Below are 25,924 nucleotides of genomic sequence, written 5' to 3' on the forward strand. Positions count from 1 at the left end.
CAAGCAGACGACTCGGATAAAATCGAGGAAGATCCAACGTGTGCTGGATTTCGCTGATCGCTTGGAAAAGAAGGCTTTTTTATTTTCCGAGTTTATTTTATCCTCGTCATGAAATTCAAGGCGCGCAGTAATTAACAACGCAGTTGTTATGCGCAATGGCGGAATAACACTGGAAAGAATCACCACCACCACCCCACGGTTGACTCGTTACCACGGGCAACCCGCTGTTGCGCGCCAAACAACGTCACTCTTCACTCCTTCGCCTTTTATACCGAGACTCGCCGAAGCCGCCCGAATCCTCGACTCTTGTCTCTGGGATACTAGGCGGTGAACGGACTCGCGGCACCTTCATTCATCCATTGATAGTTACCCCGACATCAAGTCGTCACCTTCCTCCGTAGAGGTACCTGTAGCTGTAACCATCCGGGAGAAGCCAAAAGGCAAACGGGCACGGTATGGAACAGTAGTGAGAGAAACGTTGCACCGAATACACGGTAGTTTTAACTCGAAACTTGTTGATTCGTTCGATATTTAGTTTACGGATGGAACGGCGGAAGTGATCGTGGGTTGTTCAGGGATCCTCGTGCAAGAGGATACAGAATTACAGGATTACGATTTATAGACACTCTTAGAAGGTTTTCATTTTGTGGACATTAGAAGGAGAAGCGGAAGGTCCTAAAGAGTGCGGAGCAAAGAGAGAGAGAGAGAGAGAGACGTCATGGAGTGGGTTTAATCGCGATGGTCGATATATCTGATATTGATTTTCGCATTCGATGAACCGAAGCTCAGTGGAGATACCGAGAATTCTATATTCCACAACTCTGCGGACCACTTTCAACTCCAACGACAGAGTTATTATCACTTGACGCGATCATTACGGTGATGATGAATCCAAGAATCTAGGTGAGAAGCTGGCTGAGCGTCGAGGAGGAGGAGGAGGAGATCTGATAATTATGCAGTCCTTCGCGCCGGCTTGTCAATCGGATTCGCACCATCAGCTGGATAAGCCCTGATGAGTTCGCGACACACCGATACATCGAGTCGCCTACGAAAGACACAGTCGACAACTGACGTAACGCAATTATGCCCGTCGTCATTTTGGTCCGATGGATCAGCGCTGTACGGTCATTGTTGGAAGAAGGAGAAATCGTGACTGTTGAGCAAGTCGATGAGAGATACGTTGATCGATAGTGTGGGCGGAGAAAAGCGAACTGACGTATAACGAAGATAACCAGGAAGAGGAAAATAGACTCGAAGACCATAGTCATTCATCGATATGAGGATCAAATGGTCTTCCACACCAGACTAAGAAGACGACGATGACGAAGTACAGTGTCAGTTGGTGACGTGCGACTTTTGAACTCTACCTACCCAGTAATTTTGAATTCCGAATCTATACTCGTACAACACCGTAGAACACCGTCGACATCATGAAGGAGGGAATAAACACCGAAAAAGTCGTGACGGTGGACCGTGGCGGGGGTCTTTCTCATCTCCTTCAAGTAAAGCCTTTAGAGGTACGCCAAAAGTAACCGGGAAATTTCCGCTCGCCACTACCAAGAACTACAAACCAATGCGCTTGCAATTTGAAACCTCGGGATGAATTGCTTTATGCAAAGGCGTCTTACGCGTAGCAGTTTTTTCTATTCAATTTTCCTTCGTTCTCTCCGCTCGACGTGCTTTCTTTATACGGTGAAGCCGCCATTTCACGATCCAATGAATGTTAGATGCCTCCGCCCAGTCGTACCAGCAGTAGGCTGGTTGGCTGTCCGGGTGCATGTGGCTTCTATATTCCAGCGAATGTCTCGCCCACGGGAACCCCATTCCATATATCCCCTTCCATTTTTCATCCTTTTTCCTTTCTTGTCTATGGTCAGCGCGCTATAGTCGCCGTCACTTTCCTCCCCGAGTCCCTCTGTGCCGAGGCTGGAGTAAGGAAGAGAAACTCCGGGTTTTAAAGTGCCTACGTGAGACTGCTTCCCGACTACTCTTCTTTTTATTTCTCTTATCATCCCACGTATCCTCCTTCCACAATTCCCCCGGACCATTTTCTTCCCTCCCTTGTCTCAGCTCTCCTAATCTTTTCAATCCACCTTTATTCAACATTTTCTTCAGCCGCGTGCAGGGTATATTATGAAACGAGAATTTCGAAGAGATTGAACTTGGTAACGTTATCGTAACGAAACATTGGCGAAAAAATTTCACCAGTTTCTCAATGTTACAATGATTTTGAAAAAAGAAAGATTCTGAAGTATGAGTGTGTTTTATTTTATTCCCGTTTACTGAATTTCAAACAATTCCAAAATCCCGAGATAACTGTTTTTCCTCACCATGAACCGTTACGATAACGTTACTAACTTCGATACGATGAATTTCGAGAGTAATCTTAAGCTAACCCAAAGTTAGGTATCAGTTTTCCCAGATCGATACCTTTCCGAAAAATTCCGTCCGTATTTATTATTATTATTATTCCAACGACGGAAAATATTCCGCAGCCTACTCGCCAAACGAGTCAATTAATTTTCATACTTTCTGCAAGTTACTTACATTGTTGAGGAGTAGGCTTTCCTTTTCCCGATACCTCGATGCTCTCCTCTCGTACATTCATACATATACAATATACATACATACATATGTATGTACAATGTAACGGGCACGATGCCTGGGGGTATAAAAAGCTCTCCTCTCCTCTCCATTTCCCGGCGACCTTTTACTCCTGAAGGATATATACATACTACACGCCCACGTTTTCCAATTTCTCCTTAAATCCTCTCTCCGCGTCGGCCATATTTATTCGTATCAGGCGTATTATGAGTAGGTATACCCACCCTTTACACGTTGTATTATCCCTACTTCTCACCTGTCGTATTTTCATTATTAATGCAAGCCTGCAAGTTTCAGTCTATGATGACGATCCGGTCGAGTTTATTATACGCAACCGACGATATCTCTGGATGTTTTTTTCCTCACTTTCATTCCAAGTTTCAGGTTGGATCGTACTTTGGATAGTTTTCAACACCGTATGATCGCGAAACCTATTCAGTAATTCAACATTTATCTCTCTCCAAGAGTTTTTTGTTTCTTTCTATTTTTGTTACTCGTATAAAATTTATAAAATTCGTGTCGTTTCCTTCTCGCATTATTTTTACTACAAAGTTTCAATTTGTATATGTTAAAATTTTTTTTTCTCGTATTTTTCCTTTTATCATTACTTTCCTTGCATATATAATATTCATATATAGTAATACAATAGAAAAATTGATAAGTCAAGTTCCGTTTTTTCGTCTCTTTTCGTCGCGTGTTTCAGGCGATTACGATAAAAGTCGTTATTGTATCGGGTATACATGTGAGGGTCATTCCTTCACATGCCAGATCGACCTTTATCATTAATATTGTTTCTTATACGTATTGCTGCTGTGGAAAGAAAATCTGAAAAGAACAATGCAAAAAACATAAATGTAAAGTAACGTGTAAAGTTGCATGATTAAAATTGTTTTCTCATTTCTCTTTACAGTCACTGGAGAGTACGCGACGTATGCTGGCGCTATGCGAAGAGGTAAGTGTGTCTCTTTCTTTATTCCATTCTTTCTTTCTTCCGTCTTATTCTAATTCTACAATCAATTCTAATCCCATGTTATACTAATTCTATTCTACGATTGAAATTTTCTCACGGGCAATATAAGCCAATATGTCACACAAGCACTGTATAACATAGAATTATAACATAATTATATGTAACTTGTTACCATCGTCCCCTTGCGATGATTAATTTTCATTCAAATGTCGTCCATCACTACAGGTGAGATTATCAAAGAAAAGGATAAAAAAAAAAAAAAAGAAATAGTCTCTAATAACCGAAACCAACCGAACTATTACAGTAATCGCGAAATGATAATAATAACAATCACAATGACGATAAGAATAAATTTTTTTTTTAAATTTGATGGGTGTACGTATATGTGTATGTATTTAATTATTTTCGTACAGACGATCATTGTTGTTCTTGTTGTTATTGCGTGAAAATTAAGAGTTATTGCCAGGGGACGGATGTGCCTGACGATGATAACAATGACTCGAGTGTTGACAAGTTATATAGTTAAAAAATGAAAAAAAAAAAAAAAAACGATAAAACAAAATTATTCAAACGGTTAAAATTTAAAGTGGGAAAATAAAAGTGCGAAAAATCATTACTATACGTAGGAAATTGATGTACGGTGTGTCGCGTCGTGATAAATGGAAAAATTATTTTTCCACTGAATAATATTAAACAATAATATTATATTACATTATATATTATGTGTTTATGTTAAATGTTTGTGTATAAATTAGTCATTTGGAACGTGAGTCTTCTAGGTCGTCTTCTACTGCCTGCGCACTCTTCCTCGTATATATTATACATATATATTGCGTGTATACATATACGCACACACACGCAAATATCTGCTATTGATACACGTGTGTGCATACATATGTGTGTGTGTGTGTGTGTGCGTATGTATACCACTGTCGTCTACTTCTTCTTCTACAAAACCATAACTACTATTGCTGCTACTACTAACAACTACCGTTACTACTTCTACTACTTCTACTACTAAAGCTGATGCACTATTATTATTATTACTACTACTACTACTACCGCTAATACTATTACGTAAATTTTTATGGCACACGTTACGTAATAATCCTCGTCCAAATGTATATATATATATATATATTTTTATTTTATATTTTTTTCTTCCACCCCTTTTCATGGAACTGCTAATTTACGACAGCGAAGTTTTGCATTATATGCGTGTCCCCCCTGTCGAATATCACTGCATATACAATTATGCAGATGATGAGACGCGATTGGATGCGATGATTATTATTATACCTATCTTATATATTATAATTACACGTGGATTCCGAACAATAACTATATAATAATATCTATATATGTATATATAATATAAAAAATCCACTTCGTCACCCTTTTCGTCATTTTCCGCCCTCGTTCGAAATGTTATTATTATTATTTTTTTTTTTCACTCTTTTTTTCTGTTTTCCACGCATAACACATTAAAATTTTGATTTCTTTCGTTTTTGTTTCTCATATTTGACGTCGATGATATATGTATCTATAGGTATGACAATATCATATTTCTTGACGCACGGTTGTAACTTTATAATTTATCCTTTTTTCCAAAATCGATCGCGTGAGTCAACTTGAGATAAACGAAATATCGTTTTTTTTTTTTCCTTTCTTTATCTCGAAAACTGTTACGTGACTGAGCAAAAAATGTGGAACTGTTAAAATCCGGTAACATTTTACGGCATGATATTATACACTCGATGGTTATCCGACTCGTTCTTGGATGTTTTCTTTTTTTTTTTCTCTCTTTCTTATCCATCTTTTTAGATTTTATCCATTTATTTTCTTCTTTCTTCGCATCACAAACGCGATAGAAGTCAAACATGTAACGAAACATTACTCGATTCGCCATCCGCGGAGGATTCGGTTTGCCTTCAACACGACGAATTAAAATTTCGGAAATAAAATGAAACTGCAAATGAGAAAAAAAAAAAAAAAAAAAAGTAAAAGAAGAATCCAGCATATAAAAAAAAAAAAACAGTATAATAATACCATTCACCTAAACATATTATACTTATTATATATATCATATTATAGTTTTGAATATAAAAAGAAAAAAGAAAATCCCCTCCCCCCTTTCCCCCCTCTTTCCCAGTCGTAATCTCAAAACTGTCTATATATCTATGTATCCATCTATCCATCTACCTGTCTATCTGTTTGAATGTTATGCGTTGTATCACGTGTGTGTATATACATATACATATACATACATATATTTGTATAAACATATTTTATACATTCGCATGCGTATATATGTAATAACAATGACTGTTTTCTTTTTTTCCCCCATAAACATTTCTTACGCATTGCATATTCATTTATAAAATGTATATGTATATATATATATATATATATATACACACACGCATGCACGTACATACACACACCCAAATATATATATATACAGACGGTGGTGCAAATTGTAATGAGATAAACAAAAAAACAATAATAATGCTATGGGGCTGATGCTGATGCTGATGGTGATGACATGCTGCTGAGATGTTAGTGGCTGAACTGTCGCATCTCTCTCTCTCTCTCTCTCTATCTCTCTTTCTCTCTCTTTCTCCCCCCCACCCCTCTCCTCACGAACCTTCTCGTTTATACATATAGTACAATATACCACATGTGTACACCCGATAGAAACACCCTTTGTCGCTGTTAATATTATAAAATAAAAGAAAAGAAAAGAAAAAAAGAAAAGAAAAGAAAAGAAAAGAAAATAATCAAGGTAAAGAGAAAACAATTAAAAAAAAAAAAACAGGAATGGATAAAGATGAAAACCAGTGCTGTTTCTCATTATCTTTAACATTATCAATTGTTGCACAACTTCGAAACCATTATATAATAATAGGTATATATAAAATATTGACACATAGATATATGCATATATATATATATATATATACACACATACAGTATAGTATATTATAATGTGATTTATCGGTATCGTTTACAGGTGTTTGGAATATATGAATATTACTGTATACGTATCAGTGATACGAACGATTGTTGGCAAAGCGTTGAAAATTCAATCCCCCCCCCCCCCCCTTTTTTTTTCTTAATCGTCAAAACTATATTTTCCTACAATTTTCGTCTTTGTGCATAAATATTCGTTATCTTTTCCAATATACGTGTACATATTTTTTCTTCTAAATGAAGAAAAAAAAAAAAAAACTAGTACAAGGTTAGAACCGAAAGATAAAATCATTAATTGCCGTCGTTTCTTTAATGAAATAATCGCGTATATAATATACATATACATATATGCATGTACATATGAATACCTATATATATATATATATATATACCTGTAATCGTATCGTTACACTCTTCTTGTAAAATATTTAACGGTCATCGTAATTGTCATTATCATTATCATTATTATTATCACATGCAACGCCATGCTCGTGTCACACGCTGCACCAACGTGCTGCTACTAAGTGTCCGTGTATTAATAATACAAAATGTCTTGTGTGTTTTAATTTCTTTTTTTTTTTTTCTATCTTTGGGGTTTACCAATTTTTTTTCGTTTCCACTCTCGTACGTATAATTCTATAGATTTCGTTTGCGTTGCGTTGCAGGTGACTGTGAATAAATTAATCAAAGATCAAAAGAGTGTGAAACTTTTCTTTTCTTTTCTATTTTTTTTTTTCTCCTATCATCTTAAATTCAAAATCTATAATTAAAATACTGATAAAAGTTATTTCTAAATAATGAAACGAATAAAATTGAAGAAAGGTTATAATCGAACGAAAATGAAAATAGGAAAGGAAATCTACAATATCGTAATATATTATCTATTTATTTATCATACTTGTATGCTGTTATAATTATATATATTATATTAATTATACTGGGTGACGTCATTTGTGTTATACATATACAGACACATACATGTACATAATGCATTTATAACAATAATGGATATTACACGATTCGAAGCGTTGTGCACAATGGTTTTTTTTATTTTTTCATTTTCTTTTTCTTCAAAGGAAAACAAAAATACGAAAACAACAGTTTTAAAAAATGTCCACCATTTACCACATATAAATACGAAAGTTATTATTATTATATACAACCGTGATATTGTGAAAAGAAGCGAACGTGAGTAAAAAAAAAAACAAAAAAAAAACACACATCAATCGGTACAAATTTTTAAACATCATTCGATAAAATATTACATACCGTACATATCATGCCTACAGTACGTAAATAATTTCATTTTTCATAAACAACACGAAGAACACGATATTTTATAAATAATATTCACAATTGATACGTTGTACATGTATTATTATTATACTTAACAACGTCGGTACCTTCTTCGTAAACGACGCGACGCTACGCGACGAATCGTCTTGTATGGGTTGAAATTTTTTTTTTTAATAACCCGATCTAAAGTGAAGAAAGAAAAAAAAAAAATGAAACGAACACAGCGAGATAAATGTATGAATATAAAAATGTGAAGCGAAATATTGAGGGACCCTTTAATCTTTAATTATTGTGTAAGAAAAAATGCGTCGCTCTCGTCGACGAAGGGGGCCCGTAATTATAATATTATTATTATCATCGTTATTGTTTATTATTATTGTTTGTTATTATTATTGTTATTGTTATCGTTATAATTATTATTATTATAATTATTATTCTCGTCGGGTTTTTAACGCTGCTGTGCTGGCTGACATATTATGGGGCTCTCGGTGTTTGTCATGCCATGTGTTTGCGTATGTTTGTGTCTGTCTGTGTCGTGCTACTAACCCTCACCTATATATCGTATGCATATAATACAATCTTACATAACATGTGTATGAAATACATACGTACAGGTGTGTGCAAACATCGTCGTGCGTATAAATTAATATTTTATCCAATTTCAAATTTATATACACGAGGTTAAAATATTTTCACACACGCATAGTTACGTATCGTACATAGACACAGCATAGATGTATAATGCATACGTATCTGTATACGAACACATATTATACTTGTGTGTAACCACTATACTATATACTATACTACTATATACTATAAACTATAAACTATATACTATACTTTAATATCCACTCTTATATATATATATATAATATATAGGTATACATATATCATCGCACATACCTGTTTAACTATAATACTGTTTCGAATCATATACCCACCCGTATCATCGATTAACGAACAGGAAAACAGAAATAGGATTTCTGTGGGGTTTTTTTTTTTTTTTTTTTTTTTTTTTACCGTCTTTGTCCACAGGATACATTTTCATTCTCTTTATCATTATCGTTATTGTTGTTGTTATTATGAGGATATACAGTGATCGTTCATGTACGTGACACATTACTTCTATATTAATTTATACAATAACACATTTCAAATGGATACGAAATTTTATCAATTTTTCTTGTTTTTTTTTTTTTGTACGTCTTGAACATCTTGTATTTCACAAGATGTGTCACGTAGATAAATTATCCATTTTAATTTTGACTATCCTTCAGACTGATCGGTGTTGTTGTACTTTCGAGAAAGAAGGAAAAAAAATCTTGGAACTTGGATTTTGTTTTCTATCGCAAAAAAAGTTGGCCGTAAGACGAAGGCGTAGCGAACGTTACCGTATATATTATCAAAATTTTTCATTACCGTTTCCAGTTTCATTCTCTTGTGTAATCTTGTTTTTCAAATCGGGAACATTTTGCGCGACGTTATACCGTATACAGGGTTGATGGCCAACGGTCGAACGATCCAACGCGCATGCGTTAAAATTCTAGAGTAAAAGCAGTTGTTTCGTCAGGTTGACCAACCGTCGCGAGTTCAGATCTCAGACGTCGCCGCTATGCAAGTGACCACAAAAACGTTGGTAGTCCTGAAAAGACGGTCTTTGTTTTTTTTTATCTAGAATTTTGGCGCACGCGCGTTTGACCATTCGACCGTTAGCTACTCGCTCTGTATACGCGCGTTAACGTGAAACAAGCCAAACGAGGACAGCTGAGAACCGAGTGAAAATTTACCATGAATAACAATAACAATAACAATAACAATAATAATTTCAAACAATCACACACGTACTTCGTAACAATAATCACATCATATCAGTTGTTATATACATAAAATTGAATGATACATCATTATACCCCCATATATAACCAAGGTATATACATATACCGTATATATCATATATACCATATATACCATATATCTCCCCCTCTCTCTTTCTCTTTCTCTCTCTCTCTCTCTCTCCTTCGCATATATACTAATATACCTAAACTACTACTACTACTACTACTACTACTACTACTATATAATACCTATATAACGAATGATGATATACTTACTCTATAAAAATGATACTCTTCTCTCTATATAACACTATGGTGGTGGTTGTGTGTGTTTGTGCTGCCTCTATCCTAACGCGAGTAGAGCAAGGAGGCCGGCATCCGTACTCTGGTCGCCCTGGACGACCAGGGAGGTGAGTCAACCGCTACAACACCAAAAACAATCTTTTCAAACCTCATCCTCGTCCTTATTCTGCTTTTCTTTTTTATACCCTCATTTTTCCCCCCACCTTTCTCCTTCTTCTTCTTCTTCTTCTTCTTCTTCTTCTCCTCCTCTTGTATTTGTCACTTTTATTCGACGTTTATCATTTTTGACCAACGAAATGACGGGAAAAAAATGTCGACAAGTGGACATGCTTGATTAATATTCTTTTCTTTTTTTTTCTTTTACCTAGTTTTCAAATTGAACAATTGGTTTTTTTTTCTTGTTTTCTCTGTTATTTTTTTACTTTACCTTTTACCTTCCATCATTCGAAATCGAATTTGATTTTCATTTTGTTCGGTCATCATTTCTCAGTCAATTTATGCTCAGTTTTAATACCTAACCGTCTTCGCAGTTTTTTAAAAATTTTCGTCAAAATGATTCATAAAAATGTAACAAAAATGATTTTCTTTTCTGTTCTACTTCTTATTTTTCTTCAACTCATTATTTCGCCATCTTTCTTTTTTCCCTGCCGTCTAATTATTTTTTGCCACTGCTTGTATAATTAATGATATTCGTCGTAAAAAAAAAAAACAAAAAAAAAAAATAAAACACCGCTATTTCACCGATCGATGTGCGCGTTTGATTTTTGTAATCAATTCGTTGAATAAAAAAGAAAAAAACAATCGTCGCATGTTCCTCTTTTTTTCAAACTGATGAAAACGGAGGATCGGTAATGAATAAAATTGTCACTTGATATTTCTTGAAACGTGAGAAAAATTCCAACAACGGATTTATTATAAAAATTGTTTATTCTATGTATGAATTCACTGTGCGTGTGCGAATTTTATGCGTGCGCGTGTGTATGTGTACATACAATATACATATATCTATATACATATAATACATATACATGCATTATATGTTGAAAATGTTACCAGTTTAATTTATTTTCTTGTTTTGCTTTCGCCGCTTTTTCATTGATCTATTTTACGTTGATTATTGTTAATTTTCATAGTATCCTTTTTTTTTTTTCAAACTAGAAATTTTTTTTTTTGTTTCTCCTTGGACTCTTTCGTCATTGTCAAGTTGAAAATTTTGTCGCGAATGTGTGGAATGCGGAATAATTGTTACATACGACATACGTTGAGTGTTATCACAACATTTCCCACTCCCTGCAACAATATATAAATATCACACACATATATATATATATATATATAACACCTTTTATACTTGCAGCGTACACCCCTATATACCCCATGGATAAATAACGCACTTTTACATACGCCCATATAATATTATCGTATCTACCCTGTAATGTTATAACGAGTCTTTTTTTTCTCTCTCACTTCATTCAAATCAACTTTCAACTTATAATCAGATTATCTTTTTTACTCTTTTCTCTTTCGCGCTCTATTCTTCGAAAACACATCATATTACGTTCTATATTATTAAACGGTTTTTATTTTCCGATTTTTCGTTCATCTTTCATATTGTTTTATATATATATATATATATATGTATAAATATATATATATGTAAGTATATATATATATATATATATATATATACGCTGCAACAAATTTTTGTTATAGCTCGAGAAAATTGCAAGAGAAAAAAAAAAAAAAAAATTTCGATATCTGTGTTTGAAAAATAACACAATCCCCTGCACATATATATATATATATATATATAAATATATACAACCCTGAGCTACACCAAAACCCTTAAATTTTTATGTATACGTACAACTTTTCATTAAATACGATGATATAACTAATAATGCTATATAATCTAAGCAATATATCGTGAAAGCAACAAAAAATACAAATTAAAAATAATTAACAAACTTATTATAAATACGAGACTTGGTTTAAAAATGATTAATTACACTCGTTTAACGTCTCGGTACATATATACATATACATGTACAGAAAAAAAAAAAAAACACAACTGTGTATACATATACATACAGAATATACCATACAGATACTATATTATACTGAAACTAACGCGCAGGTTCAAAACAAATTTTTCAAAATGCAAGAAAAACTGCGGAGGCAAAATTGCATTCAAATTTTTTTTCCAATACAAATTACACACACGTGCCGGCGGTGTGCATGTATATATATATTGTATATATAGCGCATTCTCCGATAATTGTCGCACTCGCTTCGAATGAGGAAAGTTGGCACAACTCGCAGCAGGAAAATAGCAAGAAAAAAATAAGAGAGAAACGCGTTGAGTATAATTTTTGGAGAATGTGCTTTTATTTGTTTATTACTTTTTTTGTTAATTTATTCTTCATTTTTTTCTTTTCAATTTTTTTATATTGAAAATTAGGTCGTAGTCTATAGGTAGGATAAAATAAGGTAAGACGAATCGCGTGTGCTTTTAACGTATATCTATATTTTTATACAACAAATAATTAGTAGAGTCGTGTCATCAACGTTTTTTAGTTTCTACAATGTTTTCTTTTTCTCGTCTATTTCTTTCAGTGAAATAATATTTTCGTTTTAATAAAATATTGTTGCTGGCTTATTGGTTGGTTGGTTCGTTGGTAAGGTGTGTTTATGGTTATGGCAGTTAGTTATTAACACCTATATACACACTCGATTATTATTACGTATTTGTATAATATTTTCACACGCATACGTAAAATTTTTTCATCAATTTTCATTCTCATCCTTCAAATTGGACACAAGAATTTTTATTGTTTTTCCCTTTCTCATTCGGTTCAATTAATCAATTGACCAAACGAGTTTTTCTTCGTCGTGAATTCTTCTCGTCGTTTATCTTTCACATTCTTCGACGGACATACAAAGAGAAACGAAAAAATGTTCATGCATTTTTTTTTTTTTAATTTATTTTTCTCCTCTACTTCCTGATTGAGAAATAATCACGCACTGTTCTTTTCTCGAGTATCTATGGATAATTCATCCGCGATAAAATTCGCGGTTTCTTTTCGGTTTTTCTCGGAGAGTTTTTTTTTTTTCCTTTTTTTTCTTTTTTCAAGGTAACGAAAAACTTCGTAAAGTTTGAGAAAAAAACTATAAATATAGAGAATACAAAATATATATATACATACTGTCGTAGACTGTGTAGACACGCTTGCTGGGCTGCAGTGTTGAGTGTGTATATATATTATATACATAAACATTGAAGGAAAAAAAAAAAAAAAAATCAAAAACAAGGTAAAAACGTAATTTAAAAATAAACGACACGCATATCTATATATTATACACATCACTGATTAACGGGCAGAAAGAAGCGACAAAAAATACGATTTTTTTTTTCCATTAACTCCCATCACCGACACCCAGAAAAAGAAATGTTAAAAAAAAAAAAAGAAAAAATTGCTATATATATCTACCCATACCCACTACTTTCAGATATACTACTACTACGCTATTATGATATTCAGAATACTATATACTCGCACAAATATAATACAGTATATTTCATTTGTCCTGTTATATTGATTAACAGCTAAGACAAAAAGGAAAAAAAAAACAAAGTGAAAAAATAAGTAAAATGTAATATAATATCGTCATGATCGTGATTGAAAATCATATGATCATTAATATTATATTATATTCTAAATATTATTCCTTTAAATAATCGTCTACTTTACATTATATACATTATTATATATATATATACTTCGTAGCCTCACCAAAGCTTTTAGCTGTGTCGCTTCCAGTCTTCGTATTATATTACACGCACACATTGATACATATGTGTGAGGGATATTCGATGTCCATTCGGTGATGCCGTTTGATTAAAATCCTGCAGACTATTTCGAATTTTGATTGATTTTTTTTTCTTTTACTTTCCCTTTTTTTTTTCCAAATGTTGATCCTCGACTTTACTTTTCCTTGTATTTTTACTCTCACGCCTATGATGTAGTTTGACAAAAAAAAAAAAAAAAAAAAAAGAAAAAAAAAAGAAGATAATAATAACAATTGGTAGACAAGAAAAAATTTTAATTAATCAACGAATAACGATGAATAATAATCTTGTCTGGTGTTTCGCATTACCAAATTCAGGGATTCGGAGAAATTTTTAATAAAGAAATTTCAGTGGTTGGAAAATATTTACGAGACCATATTTAAAAGAATTGAGAAAATAATTTAATAAAAAAATAACGAGTCATCAAATTCGTAAATAAAATTCGATAGAATCAGGATTGAAACGTAGCTCGAATTTTCATCGGATACTCCACGTATATGTATACGTTTATCTATATATATATATTACTCTAGTGTAATACTGTACCGTACTGTAATTGTACCGTTAATAGCAGTAGTTTGTCTGTTTGTAAATCCATATCTTTCCCTATTAATCATATTATTATTATTATTAATATTAATAACCCACGAATTATTATATTCAATTATCATTATTTTCATTATTTAGTATATCGATTAATTTAATTTTACACGTTATCACTGAATATTTATTTTGTCAGTATTTTTATTTCTAATGTTCGCAAAATATTATATTTAGCGACGAATGTGAATTCGTTAGTAATTTTTTTTTTTTTTTTTTCTTCTCAATCGATTGTAAAATCCAGTTTATATTTTGACGTGTTTCATTTAATTTTTCTGTTTATTTTATCTTCAGTATATCAGATTGATAATTTTTTTTTTTTATTTCATTTCTTCAAAATATCATTTACGTTCAATATAATAATCGTTGAATTATTCATTTGTTATTATAGAAAAAATGAATTGCACAATCGATTGAGAAGATTGACAAGTATAATTATAATTAATAATCTTGGTGGTCCTCTTGTGTGCTCACATGCCCTATATTATGTGTATATACAGTTTTATGCATATACACATGTATATGTACGTACCGTGAGTTTCTGTATACACGGAACGGTTCGTGCGCCTGACGCACTGAGAATGGCAACCGGACTTACAATCCATCGTGTTCAGGTTAAGCACCGCATCGCGTTGGCTGTGGCGAGACACGGTCGATAATTGGTGTTTGGGATACCGGTGCTCAACCTGAATACGGCGGACTGTAAATCCGGTTGCCTTTTTCAGTGCGTCAGGCGCACAGATTGTTCCGCGTGTATAGAAACTCATGGTATATATGTATATGTACATATATATATACTTTGAGATATCTCTCTCTCTCTCTCTCTCTCTCTCTTTGTATATATATACATATACATATATTCGTTGTTACTGTTGGTTTGTTTTTTTCTTCACTTTTTTCTCGTTTTTTTTTTTGGGGGATCGTGGCTTCGATAGAGCGAAGATGTTGGCGCAAACACTCTGATGATGTTGGACCACCAAGGCGGTAAGCTACATCCACATTGAACCCTCGTGTTTGTCATTAAACATAATACGCGGGTGCTGGTGTGCATGTGGCTGAATTGACAAACTAATTTGAGTAACGGCGGCAGGGAGAAAGCCTGTCAATTTTTTTTTTTTCGTTTCCTTGTTTTTTTTTCTTTCTTCCTTCTCGTTTTCCCTTCAATATCTCGATTTTTTTTTTATCCTTCTTTCCATACATAACAACGACCCTCTTCGATGATTTTTCTTATACAACTATTGTTATAATATTTGTATTCAGACGCCCTCTGAGGGGTTTTAATTTCTTAGCCTCTCAATTTCTCTGTCTCACTATGTCTCTGTCTCTCTTTCTCATTCTTTCTGTCTCTCTTAACTCTCAACGTAACCCATTTTTTTTTTTTTTTTTTTTCATATTTTCATCTTATTTACCTAGTTTTTCTTTTTATCCAATTCTTTTTATCTAATCTTGTATTGATTTTTTTCCATCAATAACTAACTAACTAACTAACTAACTGACTAACCATATCTAACTAACAATCTAACTATCTATTTAACACTTCGTATATTAACATTACGATACCATAACGTAATTCAATATATTACATTGTATATACATGCATACATACATACATAGAAAATGTATGCATATGTATATATATACGTATAGATATACACGTATTCGAACTACCGAAAGTAGTTTCACGTGATCCTCGTTATTGTATTATTTACCTCATTGAACTTTCTTCACACAATAATTCAATATCGATACGATAAAGTAATTCGCGCAACTTTGTTTCACAAGTGCAGATAAGATATATTTTTTAATCGTTGGTTACTCACTCATTTATTTATTCTTTCCAGCACATATATAATAGATATATAATAGATATTTATTATAATTATACCTACCTATATAGATTTATATTATATATCTATCTAATAACTTATCCTGCATTTAATCCCGTTTCATTTTCTTTCGAGAGAGTAAAAAGTATAGCCTATAGCAACGTAGTTTACATTACTAGGTAGAAATCACGTAGGGATTTAGAAGGTATTGTATTTATAAAATCGTAGATGATATAGTTTCATCGCAGATGTGGACGAGAAAGAGATAATTATAAAGACGCAGAAAAGATAAATCGGTGAAGAGAACAAGTGGTAGGAAAATGAGAAGGAGAAAAAAAAAGGTACACGAATATATAGGCAATACGTGCGATGTACGGTTATAACTGTAGTTTCGAAAATTCTAAACGCTCCACCTTCTCCTTTTCCTCCACCCCGTAAATCATCATTTTTCCCTTATTCGTAGACAATTCAAAAACGAACGTTTCTTTCACTTTTCAAGCAAAGAACGAAAAGAACGGAAAATAATTGAATTTACGACCATAAAAAAAAAAAAAAAAATGAAGGTGAAACGATGTGTATAACATATAATTCAAATAATGTTCAAACTTTTTGAAAATCTGATCATCGTCGATAAGGAGAGATGAAGAAAAAAAAAATAAATATAATTTATCGATGAATCCAGTTTTCAGGAATAATCGAATATTATACGAAAGTGTGCGTGTCGAGTAAAAAGGATTATTATAAATTTTTTCAATTTTTAATTACTTTTTGCGCAACCTAGTGAAAGTAAATGAAAACAATTTGATATTAGCGTAAAATGTAGGGAGAAATATATATATATATATGTATATATATAACTCGATATAAAAAAAATCGCATATACAATATCCAGATATAATAACGTCTCTGATTGGTCGGTTACCCTGTTTAGGGCCACGAGGTCGGGATGAAAACCCTCGTAATGCTGGACGAGCAAGGCGGTAAGCCACGTAGTGTATATATAAAACATTAGCCTATTGTGAACATTTATTTGTTATACGTCGATTGAAAGATTCAGGCGAATTACAGAAGGTGAACAGAAACAGAAACAGAACAGATGAAAATTATTTAAATATAACTTTGCCGAACACACAAACGTCGGAGAAAATATAAGGCACAACTATGTACTTCGTATTTTTCCTTTTTTTCTTTTTCACAACAAACGGACACGTGGAAAAAATTATAATCATCGTAGTCTTGGCTTTTTTTTTTCATTTTTTTCCCGTTCAATCGGCTTTTTTGTTTGTATCAATTTTCCACTCAGGGAGGAATTACAAGTACGTGGACAAATATTGTTGTTCTTTTTTTCTTTTCAAACACATTTTTTTACTTATTTATTTTTTTTTCTTCTTTTCTGGTTAGGGTTTTTCCGTGCCGGTATAACAACAATTTTATCGACTCCTTAACCATATTTATTGTACGTCGCATATTATACATAATATATACACATGTTATATGTATTATATGACAAATGCTTAGATCATATACGCATTACTCTTATATACATCATCATTTAGCCCTTATTACAAACCCATGTATATTATACGTATATATATATATATATATATATGCACACGTGTCCTATATCTCTGCAATAATTGTATTTCAACGAGAAAATAAAAAAGAAAAGAGTTAGAGAACTATATTTATAGTATATGTATGCATATATGTATATATATATATATATACATACAGTGTGTATGGTATATATTCGCGTATACGCGAAGAAATCCCATAGAAAAAAAAAAAACAGAATGAAGAAAAATGATATTTATTATTGAAAATAAGGAAATCGTGAAAAATCAGAGTATAATGTTACAACAAATTATTACTACCACCACTACTACTACTACCATTAAACTAATAATACTAGCTATATTAATACCATCTACAATCGATTCGTTAATTATACCCTAATGACATTTAACTGTTTCTCTCTTTCTCTCTCTCTCTCTCTTTCTCTCCTTCTCTCACTCACTCACTCACTCACTCACTCAGTCACTCTTACTCTCTCTATTTCTATCTCTGTATCTGTGTGTGATGGATATTCGTATGTACAATATATAACGTATATTTATGATTTAAATTTTTTCTTTCTCCTATAACTTTAACACGTTTCTTCTCTCTTCGGTTTGTTCTTTCTACATATCGTTTAAATTTTCTTGTTTATTTATTTATTATTTTCTTTTCTTTTGTACGTTTCACGATTGAAAAAAGAACCATCACTTTTCGTTCACCACACATCACCACGATTCTTTGTATATATATATTTATGTACGGATATGAAACGTAGTCTTTTCGTGAAAATCATAGTTGCTAAAATTCTCGTTCATCGTTTTTGCATTTGGAATTCATTTATACATTTTTTCTTTTTTTTATTCTCGTTTGTTTTGCTTTTACTTTACCAGTAATTCCGTACATAATATTCGTATAACAGAAAGAGAAGTTTCACTAATTTGACGCGTTTATCAAACTGTTCAAATTATATACGCAAAAAATGGTAATGATGATAATGACAACAATAATAATAATATAATAATAATAATAACTGTTACTATTGCGGATTTTGTTCGGGAATGGCAATTGTGTTTTTTTTTTTTATAGACAATTTTATTCTATTTTGGGTTTTTACGAACGAAATCTCTACTTTACGGAATTCATCGAAATTTCCGAAACTTTCGCAACTATGTACGGTTATGTATACTTTATTATTTACTCTGAATTTTTCTGGTCCTCGAGTTCAATTTCAATTTTCTGTCAATTAATGTTTTTTTTTCTATTCATTCATTCCATAGTCGCGGTTTATGCGTTTTTTTTTTTTTTTTTAAATTTTTTTTAGACAGGCTTATATACGTTCGTCGTTATATTATATTCCAAGGTGTGTGAGAATATATAGATGAGTGATGATTGTTATTGTTATTATTGTCATAGTTTTTTGTCGTTGTTGTTGCTGTTTTCTTTCTTTTTTTTTTCACATTGTTACATACGATGATGCATATTATTACATACTGTATCGTTTATGTATATGTATATACATATATATATATATATATATATCTATATTATATACATGTATAATTGTTATATATATATATATATATATATATAAATATGTATGTGTGTGTGTGTGTGCGTGTGTGTTTGTGTATACATATAACTTGTTTATTAAACGAGATAAATTTTTTTTTTCCCCTCGAAATGAAAATCGACGACGAAAAAAAATTGAAAAAAAAAAATACAACAAAATATTGAAAAAACAAACAACAAACGACAACAGAGCAACTCGACAGAATCGAGGAAGGGATGGATCAGATCAACGCCGATATGAGGGAAGCTGAGAAGAATCTTACCGGTATGGAAAAATGTTGCGGTCTCTGCGTTCTGCCATGTAACAAGTAAGCCGTACATGATATCTTTTTTCTCTTCCCTAACATCTCGTTTCTCCTCGAGTTTTCAAGAGCCGTAAGAAAAGAATTGCCAAAATTTTACCGTTTTCCGGTATTTTGAAATCAGTAATACAGGAGTAAAAAAAAAAAAAAATACTGCACAGATGGAAGAAAAATTGTGAAATTTGAAAGTAATAATTCGCCCCCCCCCCTTCCCCGCCCTTCTTCTCCTCCTCCTCTTTTTTCACCCTTGCAGAGGAGCGAGTTTCAAGGAGGACGAGGGAACGTGGAAGGGAAACGACGACGGCAAGGTTGTGAATAATCAGCCGCAACGCGTGATGGACGATCGGAACGGTTTGGGACCCCAGGGTGGCTACATCGCGAAGATAACGAACGACGCGAGGGAGGACGAGATGGAGGATAACATGGGACAGGTGAACACGATGATCGGGAATCTGCGCAACATGGCGATCGACATGGGCAGTGAGCTAGAAAATCAAAATCGTCAAATCGACAGGATCAATCGCAAGGTGAGGAAAAAAAGATGCCGTGAAAAACGGAGAAGAACAACAACCACGAATAAAAAAAAAGAAAAGACCGAAAAAAAAGAGAACCTCAAACAAATATTCACGTTTCTCATTTTTCACACACCGCGTCATCGTTATACATATTAATATATATCGTTACCGTTGTCGATGGGCACGCGTGATTATTCAATGTATATATAATATTAGTGAAAAGCCGTTAGACTCCACTTTTTTTTTTCTTTTTTTTTTTCCTAAACATAATTTTCGCCTGTATCGCACGAGCCGAAATACGATTCACAGCGTAACCTCGCTCTCGTCAATTGGGAAGGAAAATATATAGCTGTGACATCTGGTGGGAAGATAACGCGTCACTCTGAGTCGGCCATATTTAGTTTTAAAGTATTTTTATCGTCGCATTTTTTGCGGTATATAGAGTCCTTGCGAAATAACTAAAGCTTCACAATTTGCACAAAGTATTCTGTAGTTTCATGTTCGTGTAATTGACCGGATAATTTGCCGATGGCTCAGCTAATCGCAAGCCATACATAACCCTATTTTCTTTCCCAATTCTGGAAGTGCACAGGCGCTCAACGTCATTGACTGTCAGTGTTGCCGTTTCTGGTACAATTACAATTTTCTAGTACATCTCAACCGGTTTTTTTTTCTTTTTCACGTGTGTAATATCAATTGATCCTTTAAAACACAGACAACGACTCTGCTGATAGGGTAAGTAAAATTATACATACACGCACAGTTTGAAACGTGTCGAAAATAATACATCGGTGTAATTATCGTTGTCTTTTCTTGTTTTTCGACGAGGAAAAATGAGAAGAAAAATATAAATCGTGGAATTTCGTGGACTCTGATAGAATGACTTTCACGTAATAATATTCGCGGTCGAGGTTGAGGAAAAGTCATATAATATCTAATAAAAATAAGTTAATTGATAAATAATAAATGAGACGTGATGAATTTTGACATTTTTTTTTCACTCCTCTTTTGTCTCTTTTATTCTCTTTTTCTACACTCGTATCACGCAAAGTTGCATTGGTTTTATTCTTGTGTGAATTTCAATACGCAGGGAGAGTCGAACGAGACGAGGATACAGGTGGCCAACGAACGCGCTCATCAGCTACTTAAATAAGTTTCCCCGAGAATACGTTCTAATGAAATCGAAATTCAGATATTTTTTTGTTATTATTACTATCATTATCATTATTATTACACATATATCTATTACTATACTTATATATTATCCCAACACCTTGCCGACACGCATCTGCATGTAGAAATGTATACGTGATACACATGTATATGTATATATCCCGTCATACTTACACCTTATCAGTTATTATTATTATTATTATTATTATTATTATTATTATTGCTTCGTAACTAATAATATTATTTAATCCACCGTATAACGTAATAATCAATTAATCGCGATTGCTTCGCGGTTTCACTTTCCTTCCTCGCCTCCCGTAATTTCGGAATTATATTAATTTCGGAGTATAGATTAATATTTATAACAGACATAATATTATTGTACTTAAACGATTGTCGGGAGAATTTGTGGAGTTTGGAAAATAGTGTTTGTTTTTAATTTTTTGCTCCCCCCCCCCCCCCCCCCCCCGTCACTTCGATATTTCGACATAAATTTCAAAGTTCCTCGACCTGCCAATCTCCGTTTATAATCGGATTTTTTTCTCGCGTAGCTTGATTAAGTAATTTTTACTGTTATCATTATTATTATTATTGTTACTATTATTATTATTATTATTATTATTATTATTATTATTATTATTACATTCGCGACGTTCCTAACCGACGGCATTATTAAACCTATTTTTATTATTGTCTTTGTCGTTATTTGTTTAATCGGTGTCGTCGTCATCATTACTCTTGTTGTTATTAGTATTATTATCATCGTAATTAATATTATTGGGGGGGGGAAAAAAAAACTTACATCCCAAAATACTGGTGTTGACTAATACTGCGAGAAAAAGACAAAAAGAAAATTATGATATTAATAAAGGAAGAAAGAACGAAAACAAAAACGGGAAGATTGTTGAATACAAAAAATGGAAAAAGGAACAACGTAGAAAATTTTGTTTTACTTTATTTGATTTGAATCGATGAAATTTGACTTGAATCGATGAAATTTGACTTCGGTTTTTTTGTGCGAATGAAATTTCTGCTAAAAATTATTCAATTTTATCCTCTAAATTATGTACGCGTATACATGTGTATATTTTTTTTTTTCTTCCAATTCTACGACAAGTGGAAAAAAAATTGCAAAACATGATCCAAACAAAAATGAAAAAGTAAATTTATATTGCGTGTGTGTGTGGTGTATAGGGGGAGTCCAACGAAACGAGGATCGCTGTGGCCAATCAGCGTACGAACAAGCTGCTCAAGTCGTAAGAGAAAAAAATGAGTAACAAACAAAAACGTAGTAATGAAAAAACAAAAAAAAAAAAAAAAAAAAAAGAACCGAAAGAAAAGAAAAAAATATACATTTCGGACGGACGATGATTATTGACGCTATTCGTCATCTTCACCTCCTTCATCTTCTGCGCCTTCACTTCCGCTTCCTAAACACGGGATTATAATCATCGATCAAAAAGAGGTCCTCCATTTATATATTTATATATACATCTACGTTTAAATTATTAAATATTGTATGATATCGATATTGTTATTAATTGTTATAATTTATAATTCTTCTCAACCGATTAAAAAAAATTTTTTAGTCACCCCTCTTACTCGTGTAAATGTTGTAGCATCATTAATGATTGTTGCATACCACGATTTTAGTTCAACTTCAAATTTGATCGAAACGTGATCCCAATTTTTTTTTTTTTCTTTTTTTTTCTCTCTCAAACTTTCGAATAGAACATGTAGCGCATGTTTAAATTTTATAAAAGCATACATATTATGTGTATGTGGCATGAATATTGACGTGTATAATCGATGGACTACAGTATTATATATATATATAAATAATATAATAAGCGCATTGAGCAATAATGATATTCTATTGTCTGTCGTGATCAGTGTGTATTTTCTTTTCTTTCTTCGTTATTGTGTGCTTTTTTAGTCCCTGTCGTTCGTTTTTCAATTACTGTTATTTTTTTTTTTTTTTTTTCTCAGCACCTTTTATCCTCAAACTTGAGGCAAAGATCGAAAATGATTCACATTCACGCCTTCTCGTACTACATTGTGATACATATTAGAAACATATATTTGCACATCCGATGTGACACGGAAATTTCAAATATTTTTCAAAAATTTCAGTACCATACAACACAAGTTTTTATTTCTTTATTTTTTTTTTATTCTGTCTTTACCAACCTTCGAACTATTCGAAACATATTGTTCACCGTACAATTTGTTGCTCAACTTGTGCGCAAAACCGACGCGATACAATGTTATACATACACTTACGTTTATGCACATGTTACATACACAATGTCGATGAGAAGAAAACCAACATATCCCCTCGTTATACACTTATATTCATACATATGTGAAAAATTTATCATCGAACACGTCACTCCGATATTCATTTTTCGGTCGTTGTTATTACTATCATCGTTTTACGCGTTGACAAAGAAAAAAAAAAAAAAAATGCAAGGATTTATTTCGTGATTGGTAATATTTTCCCGTAATATTTGTATATGTAAATATATTTACACAATATATCACCTACCCCTGAATGCACAAGAGTAAATTCGTAGAATTGGTTTCTCATTTTTGTTTCATGGTAAAAAAAACGTTCGGTTAAATATTTTTCTTCGGATCTTTTCTTTGAGTAGAAATAAAAAAACAAGAAACAAAATGACATCATCATCATTTTCTTTCGCCGTTTTCATTCCACAGATGAAATCATTTACTCGGGCAGAGAAAAAAAATTTCCGTTTATATAATAATATAACAAATTTTCGAGGACCTCTTCAACGATTTTTTTTTTTTTTTTTGTTTACAGAAACTGTTCCTTGAAATAATTCCAATCACTATTAACATCACAACTCCGACTCAACTATACAATATGTATATTTATAATATATACAGATTTTTCATTCACAGCAAACAAGAAAACTCTTCTCTAGCTCTTTAACATCTCGTCGAAATTCACCTGCGTGTTATACGACGAGAAAAAAAAAAACAAAAAAAAAAAATAAATTCGAAAGGGATACTTGTACATCACACACACGCCGCAATATATCTATATATCTATTATACTATATACCAACCATATATACCTACGCATATATACCTATGTATACTTCAACGGAAGAAAAATCAAGAAAGGAAACAGTTAAGTTCGCCCAGCTACAAAAATATATACACAGCATGTGATGTGAATAATTGTTGAATAATTTACAACAATGACAACAACAATTGCCGCTGCTGCTGCTGCTGCTGCTGACGCTGTCATGCTGCTGAATTTTTTTCAATTTTTTTTTTATCGACAAAATTTTTATTTGAACCATTTATTTACAGTTTCTTTTCTTTTTATTATATTCCTTCCTCGCTCTTATTACGTATATTATACATATATATGTATGTGTGTGTTGTTTGTTTGTTTGTTTTTTGTTTTTTTGTCTTCTTTTCTCGCAATATTAATGGCTTCTCTTTCAAACTTCGAATCTGTTATAATATACATATATATACCAATTGTTACACAATTGTTACACTTGTAATAAATCGCTACGAGTGTTATTATTATTACTATAGGTATACATACATATATATATACACATATGTATGTATATACTTAATTATAATTGTAATTAACATTATTAGTATTATTCTGATTATTACTTGTTATTATACATACAAGTTGAGGTATAATTATTACTGGATTTTCTTCGACGAAAATTGAAGAAGAAAAATTGAAAAAAAAAAAAAAGGAAAAAGTACCAAAAAGAGCAAGAGAAAGAAAAAGATACACTAATATTTCAAACAGATTGGATAATATACATAAATATATAATATATATATACACATAAATTTACCCATTACATACTTGGATCAATATTATTGTACGTCTGAATAATTTTCGTTATCATTGTCATTGTTATTGCTACTTAAACTCTCGAAATAGAAAATGAATCGACGGTGAACGGTAAATCTCAAAAAAGAAGTCAAAAAAAAAAAAAAACGTACACGTTAGGTGAAAATATTTCATCGTTTCTGTCGTCAATTTTTTTTTCCCAATTAATTGGTCGACTTACTCGAGACAAGCTCTTTGGGGTTTTCAACGTTATTTTATTAATTACTTATTACTATTATATGCCACACACATACACACACACACACACACACACTATGTGCGAGATCACGGTAAGATTAACTCCAAGAACAAATCAAACGAACAAAAAAAGTAAAAAGAAAAGAAAATAATAATCGACACTTGTAAATTGTTAAATATACATATTATAATTGCATTGGAAAGAATTATAGAGAATGATAAGAAATTGTACAGAGATTTTAACGAAAGAACAGATCGGAAAGCGTGTATCGTGTATTTAAATGGTAACATCATTTCGAGCAACCGCCGAAACCAATCAACCGTATCAACGTATTCTATAAAATGTCTCTTTCTAGTTTTTGCTCTTGCCTTTTGAACATTAATTTCTTCTTCTTCTTCTTCTCCTTCTTATCCTTCTTCTTCGTCGTAATCTTAGATTTTCTCAACGCGACAAA

The 25,924-nt window shown here is 32.4% G+C and overlaps 1 protein-coding gene across 5 annotated transcripts in view; it reads left to right on the forward strand.

Annotated features, from left to right (window-relative positions):
• LOC124309293 (synaptosomal-associated protein 25) overlaps positions 1-22,230 on the forward strand; it is a 37,134-nt gene extending 14,904 nt beyond the window's left edge. The window contains exons 1-6 of one of the 5 annotated variants that reach the window (XM_046772798.1): positions 378-1,517; positions 3,515-3,556; positions 15,370-15,418; positions 19,577-19,694; positions 19,942-20,215; positions 21,294-22,230. In XM_046772798.1, coding sequence (XP_046628754.1) covers positions 1,431-1,517; positions 3,515-3,556; positions 15,370-15,418; positions 19,577-19,694; positions 19,942-20,215; positions 21,294-21,356 — 633 coding nt within the window. In that variant the 5' untranslated portion in view covers positions 378-1,430 and the 3' untranslated portion in view covers positions 21,357-22,230. Of the gene's footprint in view, positions 1-377; positions 1,518-3,514; positions 3,557-10,042; positions 10,092-15,369; positions 15,419-17,191; positions 17,241-19,576; positions 19,695-19,941; positions 20,216-21,293 lie in introns of those variants that run through there. The other 4 variants (XM_046772799.1, XM_046772794.1, XM_046772795.1 and 1 more) reach the window with 4 other exon arrangements.
• The last annotated feature ends 3,694 nt before the right edge of the window (positions 22,231-25,924 follow it).

This window comes from Neodiprion virginianus, chromosome 7 (genome assembly GCF_021901495.1).
Source record: "Neodiprion virginianus isolate iyNeoVirg1 chromosome 7, iyNeoVirg1.1, whole genome shotgun sequence".
Taxonomy (NCBI): Eukaryota; Metazoa; Arthropoda; class Insecta; order Hymenoptera; family Diprionidae; genus Neodiprion; species Neodiprion virginianus.